We start from the raw sequence: 15013 nt of genomic DNA on the forward strand, positions 1-15013 counted from the left end.
TAGTGAATCATTTCCATGTTCAATTTATGATTGGCTCACAATTCTGTTTAGAAACTGCACTATTTCACTAGTTTCCTACCTGTCTCCCCTACAAGTCCAGTGATCTCTGATACAAAACATTATCATCAAAGAGGTGAGTTTCTGGTGCACATCATCACCAGGGACAAAATCGTAATTTTAACTTTTCAAAAGAAAGGACAACACATCTGCAGCATTTAAATTACATTATATTCAAATCTAGAACTTTAAAAATACATTTCCAAAGCTAATTCCATTTCTTTCTACATTAGATATACAGAAAAATTATTTCCATCAGGAAGATCCTGAGTTAAAGGGTAAATACCTTTTAAAAAATATGTGGGTTGTTTTTGTCACCCAAACTTACAATTTGCTGGGAAGTGACAGGCCATGAAATCTTTCAGTTCATTTTTCTGGTGTTACAGGGCTGCCTAACATTAATAGATAGCAAACACACAAAACAAGCATTCCATTTGATAACAGTATACTGAAAGTTTAAATCTGACCTCTTCCCCTTGTTCTAAGGCCTAGTATCAGATATCAGCAAGTCCACATACCTCATGGGAACCCTTGAAAGTAAGGGCTTCCCTTCTGCTCTGTGAGTGAAGCTGTAGGATTATTTCCTTATTAGCTTTCAGGCTACCATTAGTAGCTGCTAATTCCAGCTTTCAAGTTCTCATTTGTGAGGAATCTGACTTGGTAGGATAGAAAAGAAGGCTCCCCAGACAATTATGATACATAGCAAGGTTTGAGAACAAGTGCCCTAATAGCATTCTCAAAACTATAGCTTTCTAGTCCTAAATTATACAGAACATTCATTACATATTAAGCTGAGTGTAGAAAAAGCAGAGCAGATATACTAAAGCTTGAGGACAATATTGTTCATACGGTTTTATTACTGACTCCTGATGGTAAAGATAATGATTTTGAAGGAAAAGACGATGCTGAGAAAGCACACATACAACTCTCTATAGCTGTCAGATAGTAGACTCAGCACTTAGGAAAACACGACCAAGCTACACGATAGATTTACTGAATCATTTCTAATTGCAGTCACCGACCACGGAACACGAGATTAGTAAAACCACAGTATAGATCAAACTCCCTAAATCATTTTCAGAAAAAATTATTAGCACTATATATTAGTAGCTAAAAGAGCAGAGATTTTTGTGGCTGAAGAACCTTCACATTGAGAGCTCTATCAGAGGGAAGAAAAACAAGAAAATCAACACAATTGCTCATCAGAAAATTGCCCATATTTTCTAATATGAGCAAAACAAAAAGTGTCTTTTTTATGAACAGCATTCTTTCTTTAAGCTCGCAGGGAGCATTACATAAAATTGATAATCAGTGGGAACAGCCACATCACTGTAATGTACTGAAATTCCATCAGGACTGATGCTGCGCCTCATCTTTACTTTTTCTTTGGGTCTAAAAAACACGGATACTCTATTTTAAGTATCTAAAATACAGATATTTCTTTTGACTTTAATATATCATTATGGAAATAAATCGTCAAAGGAGCAATTTCTTAAAACATTGAGTAGAAATCCAAGTATCACTTAAAATTTAAACATTAAAACATACATACACATACATATTCATTTTCAGGCAATATTCTCATACAAAGCTTAAAAATAGGTAATAAAAAATTTCATATATTCAAAGTAAAAGTGCGACTTCAGCATAAATTTATTTTTGTGTTTATTTTACACAAAGAACTTAGAATGCAACTCTGCAGTGATAGTAACCTTTCCAGCCTTTGCATCTTTCTTCTTTAAATATAGATGCTGACAGAAAAGATGGATTAGATGCAGTCTACTTTTTCCTCAGTTGGCTGATTTTTCTGAGAATTATAAACCATGAAACTAAACTGAGTAAACGTTGGTAGTTTATTGCAGGCAGCACCTGAGGCCAAGAAAAGAGAAAATTGTTTAGTTGGAGAATGCACATATTTACAACTGCACAGACATCGCCTGTTGTATACCTGATGTCCACCTAAGGCACATGAAGGATACTGTGTCATCCTCCTTAGTGCTGAGTAGTTGACAGGCCAGGAGAGGGAAGAAAGGTAGTAGTGGGTAAGTCATCTCTTTGAACCTCAGAATGTAGGCTGATTTTTTGCGCTATAAGCATGCTGTCATTGCTTCTATTATTTTACTGTGTTCATATCCTTTTCTTTTATTTTTTAAAGATAAGCGTGCATGCATTCTTTTTTTTTTCCCCTTTCTTCCACCTCCCCGCCACACACTACGGTTCAAGACGTTGTTTCTCAGTCTAGTTGTGTAGGACACAGCACCCTGGTCCATGCTGGTATTATGCGGTCCATGCCTCGTGCTCCCCCTGGCTGAGGCAGTCTGTTGCTGGTCGTCAGTCGGCCACTCACGGCAGCTCTTGCCAGCTGCTGCCACTCACGATGGCTGTTGGCCACTCATACTGGCCACTGGCCACTCATGGCAGCACACAGCAGCCCACGGCCACTCACAATGTTTGCCGGCCACTAGGTAGCACTCAGCAGCCAGAGGCAGCACATGCCAACCTCCGGCTGCTCACAGCAGCCCAGCTCCATGGAGAGCCATTGTGCACAATCTTAGCTGTAGAGGGTGCAGGTCACTGGCCCATGTGGGAATTCAACTGGTGACCTCGGCATTAGGAGCACCGTGCTCCAACCACCTGAGCCACGAGGCTGGCCCCATATCCTTTTCTTAGCAAAAAAAAAAAAAAAAAATTCTGGCACATGCTGAAGATTTTATTTCCCTAGCCACTAATACATTCTAATCATGCATCCATAATCTTCCCCTCCCCATGCTCCTGCTCTTTGCTCCTTTTATTCTTATAGAAAGTGAGGAGAGTTATTTTCAAGATGCCCTCTGTCTAATCAAGTTCATCGTACTGAAGAGGTTTCCTATTGCCCTATCTATGTGCAAACACCTGAAGGGTCCCCTTCCAAAGCCATTACATTACATATAAGGGGATAGATTCATCTAAAATTATCTAATTATCATTTATAGTTTTAAATTAATCTACAATTATATAATTATCATTTTACATCCTGTTAAATCCAACTTCGAGAGAAATAAACTAAGGTTTATTAAGAAGGAATCAATGAAACTGACTTATTTTATATATAAAGCCTTTCCCTCCCATAACTTATATTGACTTTTGTATCTTAGTACTTAAAAAAGAATACGGAATTCTTCAAACAAGTTTTTCAAATACAGAACTGTGGGAAGTAAAAGATCAAAGAACAATAATAAGCAGTCTAACCTAATAAGTCATATCGATCAGTAAGCTGTATATCTTCCGCATCTGAAAATTCACTAATGAGAAACAGCAGTGGTTGATGTGGAAATGCTTTGAAACTGTGATAGGCTCATAAAGAAATTAAATGAGCAAAGGACATTCCTCAAATGTAGCATAAAAATAACTCCACTAACTTCTTTGGTTTACTAATTAGTAATGCATTTTATACCTTGGAGCCCCAAGAAGATCTAAATGACTGAGACATTAAATAATGAATAGAAAAGAAGTAGGGAAGATAATTTATCCCTATCTACTTCTAATTAATAAAAGCATTTGACTAGATTAGCCCGTCTCACCATGCACTGGAGCTGAAGCTAATGTTTACTTAGGACAGAAGTCAAAGATAAGAACTAATAGCCATAGACTGAATCGGAACTACCAGCAGTCAACCAAAGGAGAGTTTTAGGTATCTTTTTAACACTTTGTGGGTCTTAACAGATCATCAATTAATACCTACCCAGTAGTCAACTCAATGTAGTTCCTACTTCCATTATATAGGCATAAAATACACCACAATATTTTAAAGTGTATGTTTTCATTAACATTTGCAAGTTCACACAAATACAAATTCCAAATTAAACTTACCATAACTTCCAGTCACATTGGCACATATGACAGCCCCAAAGAAGTTTGGAAAATACTTATGTATTCTTGAAATCACTTTTTGGCAAGCTATGGTTGGATTTTCTCCTCTTCTCATATATTCTACGGCTTGGTAGCTGATTGAAACAGAGGCAAAATTTTAGTATCACAGAGTAAACTAACTCCAAATTTGGTTACTTTAAGTTAGAAATCTAAAACTATCAAAACTGTTATATTTGATAGAAAACAAGTGAACAGGAGTCCGTACGCCTATGAAAGCATCAACATGAAAGCAAGTAAACCTTGATACGATGTCCATCTTTTCATTTCATCCAGCCATTAGTTTCAGATAAGGACTATTATTTTTTGTCTTTGGCTGAATAATTGTTACTTAGTAATAACAGCCAGAAGTCATAATGTATTTAAATATAGAGGTTATATTTAAATACAAAATGATGCTACCATCAATAGGGAAAATACTACGCATATGCGGACCATCTAGATGCTATGATTGTTTTTCAGTAATTGTACACCGTGACTGCATTTCTTACTTTTATCATCAATTACCAGTTCCTTTATTCGGTGGCCTGTCATACATTATTTAAATGGATCCTAAGTATTCTCATCTGTGAAGTAGAGTGAGAAATATTCTATTTCAGAGGACTATGCTTACTTAATTTGAATTACCATATTACCAACAGGATAGGTAGAATTGTAAGCAGAATTTCTCAAAAGTTCTTGTGCACATAAATTTGGATGATATGGCACAAACTATTTTATATTTTGATAGACAGTATCTCCTCGAAAGATCTCTAAGAGTCACACAGGTAAGAGTCACACCTTGGTAGAAAGCGCATCAGTATGTCCCCATCCCCAGTGGCTGCAGCTGCTCCCGCAGTGTCGTCAGCGTAGGCCCCAGCTCCAGGTATCGGCGAATCTCCTATTCGACTGTGAGGACACAGCACAATAATTTAGGACAGGAAACCAAGTGTAAAAACAATTATTTTATGATATTTCAATAATAGGGGATATTTCTACTTAGCCACTGATTATTGTTTTAAGTATTTTCTTCATCAGAACACAGAGACAAAGGATTTCCTAAGTTATTCGACTTCAGTTTCCACAAACCTACATTAATTATGTAAGAACTAGATATCAGCTGGTTATCTCTCAAGAAGGCACAGATTTATAGTGACTATTATCACTATCCTTGATCACCGAATTTCTGGATTATCTCAACAGGTTCATATAGGCTTTCCTCACCTATAATCTATTTCTGCTTTCTAGCTAATGTGTCAAAATTTTACCAAGGTTTATCCTCGTAATGAACTTTCAATGCTTTTCTACTACTTTGAAATAAAATCCAGAAATCCTTAAACTGACTTAAGACCCCTGAAATCTGACTCCAGTCTTCCACGCCTGTACCTGACATACACTCAGTTTCCTTTCCAGCCAGGGAGAACTCTGAACTGAGCATGTACTACTTTGGATCTACTAGTGCCCTGGCCTGGATGTTCCCACCCCTTCCATAGGCTCAGGCTCAGCTCTCTGAATCCCTCTACTGGATTCCCTAACTCATGCAGCCTAATCAGATCACCACCACCATCCCTGAATGCTATAGCACCAGCCAGGACGCCTTCTCCTTTGGAACTCAGCAGGTACTAATTTCTTTTCTTTCACATTTATTTATGTCAGCCATGAAGACAGGGCTTGCTTTGTATTTGCATCTCCCAGAGCAGCACTCCCAATTTACACTCAATACAAATTTGTGAGATCTATTCTTTTAGAAACACTAACCCATGTATTTTGAATTTTATACCATTTGTAGATGTACCAGCAGCAGTGCGTCCCATCTTATGGATTACAACCATGCCTAGAATTAAAAAAAAAAAAAAAAAAAATTAAAAATATCTTTGTATCAATTCTAAAATTTACCTCAAAATATCCTCTTTCATTAATGCCAGGTATAAGAAACAGAAAACTTGAGGATGCTGAAACTTATAGCAGTGGTATAATTTGTGCTTTTCAATGACCTGTTTTCATAGCATCATTTGGTAGATATCCCATACTTCTCCAATTGCTCGGTTACTTTTTAACGTCATTTTTCAAAGGGAATTCCAAAGAAAATCACTAATACAGCCTAATGGAAATTTTCAACATTACAGCTTGGAAAGATCTCTTGATTGTGGCAAACAATGTCAAATTTTTAAAGAACTAAATATAAAGATTTAAAAATCCACAAGTGAATAGTCATTAGATTTTAGGGGTCTTAAAAAAAGGTAATTTACCAAAATGTATACAGATGCTTAGAAAAGAATGTGCGTGTGTGCGTGTGTGTGTAGTGTTACTTGCCAGTTAAAATAAAATCATCTTCTGTACATAAATAGGGACGAAAAAGTTAAGAATTACAGAAAGGCAATTAAAAATGGCTGAACTTTAACCATGAAAACTGTATAAAAGGCAAATTACCAATAGTATCATGACCGTAATTATCGCCTGTTTCTTTACAGGTAGAACCATCTTGCTTAAAGATACCAGGTGGTTTGTAAGGTCCACAGTATTTTGAAGGATCTGGCATAACATTCTGTAAACAAGATTTAAGTTTTCTATTTTAGAAAGGGTGATTTTAGAAATCAGCAAGTAATTATGTACAATCTCTAAACATTAGCAAGAAACCAAAAGGACATCTGGTCACTAAAAGATAAGAATTAGAAGTCAAAGATTAACTAAGTCTTATGTGAACAGATGGATACAATTTTACTAAATACCTAGTCTACTCTCAGAATTACATAATGTGGAACAGAAAACTACATCATCTGGAAAAGATCCCTGATTTTTCTCCTTTAAATGCCTAAAATTCTCAGCATAATGGCAGATATAAATGAATATTTTTTTGTTAGATTTTAATCCTAAAAGGAATTAAGTATGCAACCTGACCTTTAAATTTCAGAATTTGTTCCCTGGCCAAAGAATTATGAGATTTAAAACAAAATCTATTTTAAAACCATCTTTTTTTTCCCCAAAGCTAGGTTCACATGAACATATTCTAAATTTTACTCTTAGATTCCTGTAAGAATCTTAAAGGCTCAGGAAATAATCCACATTCATAAATTTAGGTTCTACGTATGGATTAGTATTAAAGCAAGAAACCTACTATTCATGTCTTATTTATGAGTACACGAAGTGCCTCCCCTGACCTGATTTTACACAGTAGCCTCTTTCAAATGCTAACCTCAGAGACTCCCCGGTAATGAGAATTTGAGGAAAAAACAGATGCGAGACTAAGAGAGTCCACAGAAAAACTCTGGATGTCAAAGACAAACTGACTGATGCTAAAGGTCTCATTGATTTAAAGATAAAGTATCCCCCTAGTGACATACTAGACACCTAATAGGATAAAACCTCCAGGCAAACAAGGGCAAGAGGCTGCGTACATGTCACATAGATAAAATCTAAGAAATATTGTAGACTAATGGTTTCAAAACTTTGATTTTTTTCAGATTTGGGGTCTTTCGTTTTAAGGAAATACAAGCAGAATGGTTCTGATTGAGGCAGCCCCCTCTCCCCATAGAACATTCGAGTTTGGAAACTCTTGCCCAGGACTAGTAGTTCTCTACCCGGGACATGCCCTACATGCAGCTACGGAGCTTTTGAGAACACCCATGCCCAGAGAGCCAACTGATTCTAAAGTGCAACCAGGGTGCTAACTAGCACCTTAGACCACAGAGAGCAGAAGCGATGGCATATAATGTTTTCAAATAATTTATTTTTTAAAATTATGTATACATACCCTCCAATAATTTGGCTGGCAATTCTGAGCAAGCCAATCTGAATGAAGAGCTTGAGAAATATTGGTAGATAAATCTTCATTGACAAACCCCATACTTTCGGCAAACTTGGTGGCTAGAGTTTGGGAAGAAAGGAAAAATGGAAATTAGTGAAGTACTGTCTTCTAAACAAAATATATGGACAGGAAGTGTTATAGTTCAGCTGTCTCTTACGTGGGGTACAGTCACCCCGGGGTACACAAAGAAGTATTCAGACATGAACAGTTCTGAAGGCATCAGTTTCTAGATCACAACTGTCCTTCCCAAAACTGATCTGCTTGGGACCCTTGGGGTGTGTTTTGACAGTTTGTTCTGCTGTCTCCCTCCCCTCCACAATCTCCCTTCTTCTTCTTTACCAAAGAAAAGGCACACTGCTCACCAACTAAGAATCTTACTCCTCTCACTAGGATGAATGCCCAGCACGTAACAAGCTTTGAGACACCAAAGGGACAACTGGATTCCATGAACGAGTAACAGATCCTTTGTTAGTCAGGTAGTTTTCAACTCTATATTTCAACAACATTGAAGACTGCAGTTGTGAGCTAAAACGTCATTAAGTTATTTTTGATATAGGTCACTATATGGTTTTTGCTATTAACATGAAAGGCATTCAAGTAAGTGCCACCACCATAGCAAAACTCCTCTGTACCCATCTTCCTATGTTAGCAGTGTTCCATGGGTCTTACATCTATAATATGTAATATAGGAAGAGAAATGATGCTGAATCCTCTTTCAGTCCAGTAATTCCCCATCTACAAATGTACTAATTTTTTTAAAATCCTATTTTACAGATGGAGAAAATTCGAATTTAGAAGTAATTATCCAAAGTTAAACAGATATTAAGTAAAACAGCTGGAATTTGAACTTAAGTTGGCTTTCATCTACTATTTTAATATAGTTAAAATATACCTGACTCTCCCGCTAAAAGAGTGTGTGTTGTATGTTCCAGTACTTTTCGTGCCACGCCAATAGCATTTTTAATTCGTCTAAGATCTCCTACTGCTCCTACATTCATAGTAGTGCTGTAAGGAAAAAGAAAAATGGAGTAAGATTTATTAAGGTATTTTCATAGGTTCATAGATTAAAAAAAAATATTGCTTTCCTTTAAGCCATAGTGTTTTGTAGGATAAAAATCAACTTAACATAGAAGTCACAGCACATCCATGAAGTTCATACAAATTCCCACAATCAGACAAATTAAGGAACAAATAAAAAATCAATTTACCATATAATCCAACAGCACTAAAATTTATCTTAGTTTCTCCTGTCTTGTCTTAATATGGCTTCTGAAAGGAGTTTTAAGGCTTCAGGTCAGGCAAACCACGGCCTTTGTGGATGGCAGGTGAATGACTGTTTACCAGGTCAGAGACATGTTTTTCTAGTTTCGTGTTCTCCTGTGCAAAGGAGAACATCCATGTGATATTTCTATTATTATGATGATTTTCTTTTAACTGAAAGGGAAACTCCTTGTGTTTGGAAAGGCCAGCTCCAGTAAGCTAGGGGTTTTGACCTGTACCAAACCTTACATAATCATCTCTCTTGCTCTCCGTAGAAGACTAATCGACTATAAATTTAGCTCCACATGAAGCGAAGGCGTAGAGATAAATCTGTCCTGGAGAGCATTCTTACCCATCCATGATCATGGCATCCAGTGTGGTTTCTCCAAACTCATCCGGGCTTCCTCCAAAGCCCACAGTGCCGTCACACTGCTCCCTCTCACACACAGCACAGCCCCTCTCCACAGCATCCAGGGGGGAACCTCCAGACGCTAATGTCTTCCACGCTGTTAATCAAATCCCAACAGTGCTTGTTTATATATGTATTTTTTCAATGCCAAATGCAACAAACCAGAAATGTTTTGAGAACTCATAGTTTTACATTTTCCCCCCATATTTACTCTAAGTTAAACTGAATTTGTCAATTAGTATATTAAATGCTACGAAGGAGTCAGAGTGATATAGACAGTGATACAAAGTTATATAACCCAACTATTTACTGTGAATCCGAAGACTTTGGCTAGGGATGCAAAGTGAGAGTTTTTACACTTATTAATGTGTATTTCTACATAGTGTGTGTGAGAAAAGAAAGTATTCTCGCCTTCAATTTAAAGTTACAATTGAAACTGCTAAAAGACAGTTACATTAAAAACTCATTAAATCATAGCCTTATAAATTTCTTCTGCATCATTAGATCATTAAAAATACATATAACTAATACTTTTATTGAGATAACATCTATCACAGCAGATTTCAGTAACAGTACCATAACAGCAAATTACATGTGGGCTTCACATGAATTAATTCATTTAATCTTCACAACAGTTTTCTAGGCAAGTACTTTACAACTACTTTCCTCATTCTAAATAGGAGGAAACAGACCCAGACAGGTTAAGTGACTTATTCAAGGTCACAAAGAGAATAGGTAATAGAGGCAGTATTCAAAAGTAGCCATTTTGGCTCCAGAGGCCATGCTTTTAGCGCCCTGTACATTGACTAGGAAAATGAAAAAAAAGGTCTTCAATGGTCAATTTCTTTACTAATAAAAAGAGAAATCCTTAAACGGTAGATGCTACTATTGGTCAATAATTTAAGTATTACTACTGGCCATACTGGCTTGAAACTATATTTCGAAAAGCTATAGGCAACGTACACTGTCCCCTTCCTGGGCTACTGCACTTTCTTTTCTGTCTTATCAGTGGGAATTTCTTTCTCACAGCGTGTCTCATTTTTTTCTGAATGTTTGCACTGCTTACAATATATGAACGGGGCTCTGGAGCCAAAGGTGCCCCAGAAAATTAATTAGCAGCCTCAGAGGGGTCTGAAATTACTCTTGGGGTATTATGTCTTGAAATGAATGAAACAAACACAATATAATGAGACAATTCCAAGATAATGGCAAGTGTAGGATAATAGCAAAGAACAGAAGATAACTCAGATTGGACGGAGGAGCAGTAAGTACATCAGGGAAAGCTTCCTGGAAGAGTTAATATTTTAGCTTAGTGGTTCTCAATCATGGCTGCAAATCAAAATCAGTCGGGGAGCTTTAAAAACACAAAACAAAATAAAACGGATGCCGTGGTTCTAATTAATTCAAAATCTCAATCTCAGGAAGTGGGGCCTAATCACCGGTATTTTTGACAAGCTTCGCAGAAAGGTACCAGGTACCCCGTATTCCAGGTAACAAATACAGCATATATGCATATAGGGAGGAAAATATGCTTTCTCTGGTAAATTATTAATCGTTTGCAAAGCTGGAGTACAGGGTATTATAGGGAAGAATTGAGGGATTAGAAAGTAGAAGTGGAGAGGTAGGCAGGAGATAGCCCGTGAACAGAATGACAGCGAGCAAAACACAGCTTAGGCGCCCCAGGAAGAGTCCATGCAAAAAGGCTCTAATTGCTCTGGGTCAGCAGCAGGGTGGAGAATGTATTGGCGCGGGGGTGGAGAGAAGGAGTAGGCCTGACGAGGACGGAAAATACAGAAGTGGTAAAGAACAGAGTCACGGTCAATTGCAAAAGACGCAGCGACAGAGTGGGTGCGGAAAGGGCTGCAAAGCGAGACTGCGGACGGCCTGGCCCGGTCTGGCGCTGGCCCGCGCCCCCGGCTCCCGTAACCTCAGTGGGGTCAGCCGGCCGGTCCTCCACGCTCGCAGGCGATCGCAGCGCAGTCCCCGCCCCCGGCTACCGCCCCGCACCTGCTTCGGTTGCATTCTTAAATGGCCACGTGTTGAGGACCAGGGGGAGAGGGCTGGAGCTGCGCACGAGAGCTGGGCTGAGAAAGAGCTGTATGAAGAGCACAACGTTCCACCTCGGCGCCATGGGGGCCCCACGGCCCGCCCAGTAGCAAACGGATTTCGGTTGCCGGCCTTTGGGGAACCAGTGACCCTCAGCGGCCCGCCCACCGGACCCCACGCCCTCCCCTTCCGGGTGTAGTCAGCAGTTCCTCAACTCTCGCGATACCTGGCTTCCTCTGGGACCGCAGGAGCTGTCTGTCAGGCGGGGGACTGGGCGTGGCTCCGTGATAAGGAGCTTTTTTTTGCGTACCTAGAGGTGTTTTTGTTGTTGTATTTTTAACCCCGTTATTAAAAGTAAATTGAGCTTCACATTGGAAAATCAGTATGAAATTATGCAGCCCTGGGTTGCATTACCCTAGCAACTTTTTGCTTTTAACTTATTATACTTTTAATGAAAAGTTGAAGTTGACATTTGCCACACTCAGAATGTATTCTCTGGGATTCCTGGCCTCAGATATCTGGGATGGTTGTTGAGTATAAGTGAAGCGTGCTAGCCTACAACAGTTCATTTTAGATTTCTCCCCACCCGTGTACCTTCAGTGGTTTTTCCACCACAGCTTTTTGAAGGACGTGGTCTCCTTATAGGTCCCTGAGCTGGGGAAGCAGAAATTAACCTACACAGCTCACTGAAATGCAACTTCTGGCACCTCCTGTGCAAGAAGCTACCTCTGTGTCTTTCTGGATGTGTTTTACCTTGTGCCTGGCACCATTACCATTACCGTTAAGTGCTAAATAAATGTTTAAATGTGTCAACCCTTTTAAAGAACAAGAGACTCAGTCAGCAAAATCAAGTTTATTCGGGAATAGCAGAGGACTTGCATTAAGAACTAGTAAATTGGTGAACCACAGGGAAGTCTGGAGAACAAAAGATCATTATTTTATAGAGGAAAAGAGGATTTTGGGTGAAGTTGTTCTGAAAAAAAGTTAACTTGATGAAAATGAGAGTTCAGAGTGGTGGCAGCTTCTCATTTGCTTCAGGCACTGGAAATGTGTTGCTGGGTGAAGAGGAAATCTTTCTTCCTGCTAGACTATGCGAGGTGCAGAACGGTACCTATGAGTACTTTCTCTTCATGGCTTCCCGACTCCATTTTGAATGAGGTTTCCTTTATTCATTTTCACAGGTAAAAGGCAGAATGGAGACTTGATATGTGTGGGGACAGAGTCCCAGAGAGCAGTTTCCAGGCTCTCGGCCTCAAGTGGAAAGATGCTGGCTTAGGTGGTAGATGGCCATCAGCTGTGACTGGTTGGCCGTCAGCTGTAACCAGTGAGCCAATTGGCCACTGATGCAACTGCCATGGCTGCGTTGGTTGGTTGGTTGGCAGGCAGAAAAGCGGACAGCAGATTGTGGATCCTGTGGATCCTACTTACTGTGTCTCTCCTGGCGCCAGCGAGACTGGGGTGCAGGAAGACCCCTTGTTGGGGTACTGGCGAATGTTTGCTCCCTGTGTCTCCAATCCAGGAGCCAGCAAGAATATAGTGGTATGACTCACCTATGTATGGATCCGTTGGTGTTCGTTTTCGACCTCACCATAACCTGAGTTCTTATGTGGGGAGTGGGATCAGAGTCCCTGCATGACAACAAGTATGATAGAAATAAACTTTTTGATAGTTCAGTTGTCTGGGAAGATGGGCAAGCATGAACCAATCATATCTTTGAGGCTCTGGAATACCTACCTATGTTGCCAAGGGAAGACACATAATCAAGTCATTTAAGTAATTTTGAAGGGTATTTATAAATCTATCCAGACTTTTGAAATATTAACTTAGTAGGAGTTGAAAGGTATACAAAGTTTTCAAGGCTCTTATTGCTATGAAATTAAATATACAATTTAAATAGCGTGAGTTAGACTAGAAGAATTATCCTAAGGCAACAAAGTGCTATTAAAAAGTTAGGTGTAATTAAAGAGAAATGTTATAAATTTCTATGGAATTTTGGAGGAGGAACAAGTCATTTATATGGGGTAATCAGGATAAACTAATGCCAGGTGAAATTTAAAAGAGGTGTGAAACGGTAAGAAAGCAAGGAAAACACACATTGTACTTTGAATTCATTTTCATTAGCACCTGAGCTGAGCCCTAGTATTCTTGATACAAGCTCGCTCAGGATATCCTTCAGTTAAAAAAAAAAAAAAATTGTGTAATACAATACATGAAAAATTGGTCTCAATGCCCACTGTTCTCTATAGCCTCTCCCTAATTCTTAAGGTATTTGTGTTTCTTCTGGCTAAAACAGATTGTTGTCCTATTGACCTTAACAAATAATTAGATATTTCTCTAGCAAAATTGGTTTATTCAGAAACAACCAAAAATTGCAATTTTCAAGTCCAGAGAAACAAAGGAGAGGAACATTCTTTTATGGACTGGGAGGGGCTCTTGTAAATGAAGAGTCCTTTGGAGGAAACTGAAGATTCAAAGTGTAGTGGCTTCTCTTTGGCTGAGTTATGGCAGTCTCCCATTGGCTGAGCTGGTACTGGGCAAGGAGGAATCTTTTCTTCCTCCTGCTGAGGTAGTAAAGTAGTGTCACTTCCTGTCGGAGATGCAAGGTATATCTTTTCCTGTTTGGGTCAGTAGTGTGTGTGTTGGTGACATGCATGAGAGTTCTCTCTTCTAGCCTCCCAACTCCATTTTAAATGAGGTTTCTGTTTATTAATTTTCACTCTACTAAGTCCACTCTTTTCTCCAAAATTCCTCTCTCCTTACTTGAAATCAAAATTCCTATCAGAGAAGTTCAACTCATCTGTTTGTTGGAGGAAAACAGCTAAATTATACTAGTGTGGCAATGTCTAAGAAGAGATCTCAGTATGCCAGCTTTTCCAAGGGTATTTGTATTCAAAATAATTAATTTGCAATCTCAAAGGAATCAAACATCTTTGGTGATGTTTTAGTACCGAAGTATTAAAATACCCCATATTTAGCATCTCGTGTTAAAATACCCAGTGGGCCCACTATCTAGTTTGCCTAAACTTAAAGTCATCTGTGCAGCTGTCTTAAAGATGTTATGTTAGTCTGGATATTTTAGTTCCTTAAGGGTTATTTTTTCTTCGACTAACACTTGGAGAAAGTTTGAGTTTTAGTCCTAGAAGTCTTCTCATGTTATTCTCAGGTTTTCATTTGGGCCCGAATGTAACTAGATCCATATGTTTAATTTTGAGGTAAATGTAAGTGAAAAGGGACATCTGTTAATCAGTTAGGTAGTAGACTTTAAGAAAATGGCCCACAGTTTCCTCAGCATCCTCTCCAGTTTTCCATTATTGTAAATCATCAATTATACATAACAGCAGAGCTATGAAGCATTACTAATAAGTCAAAAAAGTTAGTTATAAAGTATTTTATTTAAATTTAGAATGCATTAGATACTTTAGTAAAATGTTTATGTTCCTAAATAGAACTTACTTAGAACTAGCACTGCTTCAGGAGGATTCTCAAGGCCTATGTTTTGTAATGTTAAGGCAACAGTATATCAGCCATGGTTAACTCATGTAAACTTCCCA

General features: G+C 38.6%; 1 protein-coding gene across 1 annotated transcript; it reads right to left on the reverse strand.

Moving 5' to 3' along the window:
• Nucleotides 1-1692: 1692 nt before the first annotated feature.
• On the reverse strand, nucleotides 1693-11633 carry AGA (aspartylglucosaminidase). Its single transcript, XM_019749475.3, has 9 exons — nucleotides 11424-11633; nucleotides 9360-9513; nucleotides 8640-8752; nucleotides 7694-7806; nucleotides 6373-6487; nucleotides 5701-5776; nucleotides 4744-4851; nucleotides 3907-4040; nucleotides 1693-1926 (listed from the first exon to the last, which is right to left on the reverse strand). Exons 1-9 carry the CDS (start codon nucleotides 11545-11547, stop codon nucleotides 1826-1828), a joined length of 1038 nt encoding a protein of 345 aa, XP_019605034.3. The 5' UTR covers nucleotides 11548-11633; the 3' UTR covers nucleotides 1693-1825.
• Nucleotides 11634-15013: the final 3380 nt, after the last annotated feature.

Source organism: Rhinolophus sinicus, chromosome 16 (genome assembly GCF_057876585.1).
Source record: "Rhinolophus sinicus isolate RSI-liver-muscle chromosome 16, RSI-T2T, whole genome shotgun sequence".
NCBI lineage: Eukaryota > Metazoa > Chordata > Mammalia > Chiroptera > Rhinolophidae > Rhinolophus > Rhinolophus sinicus.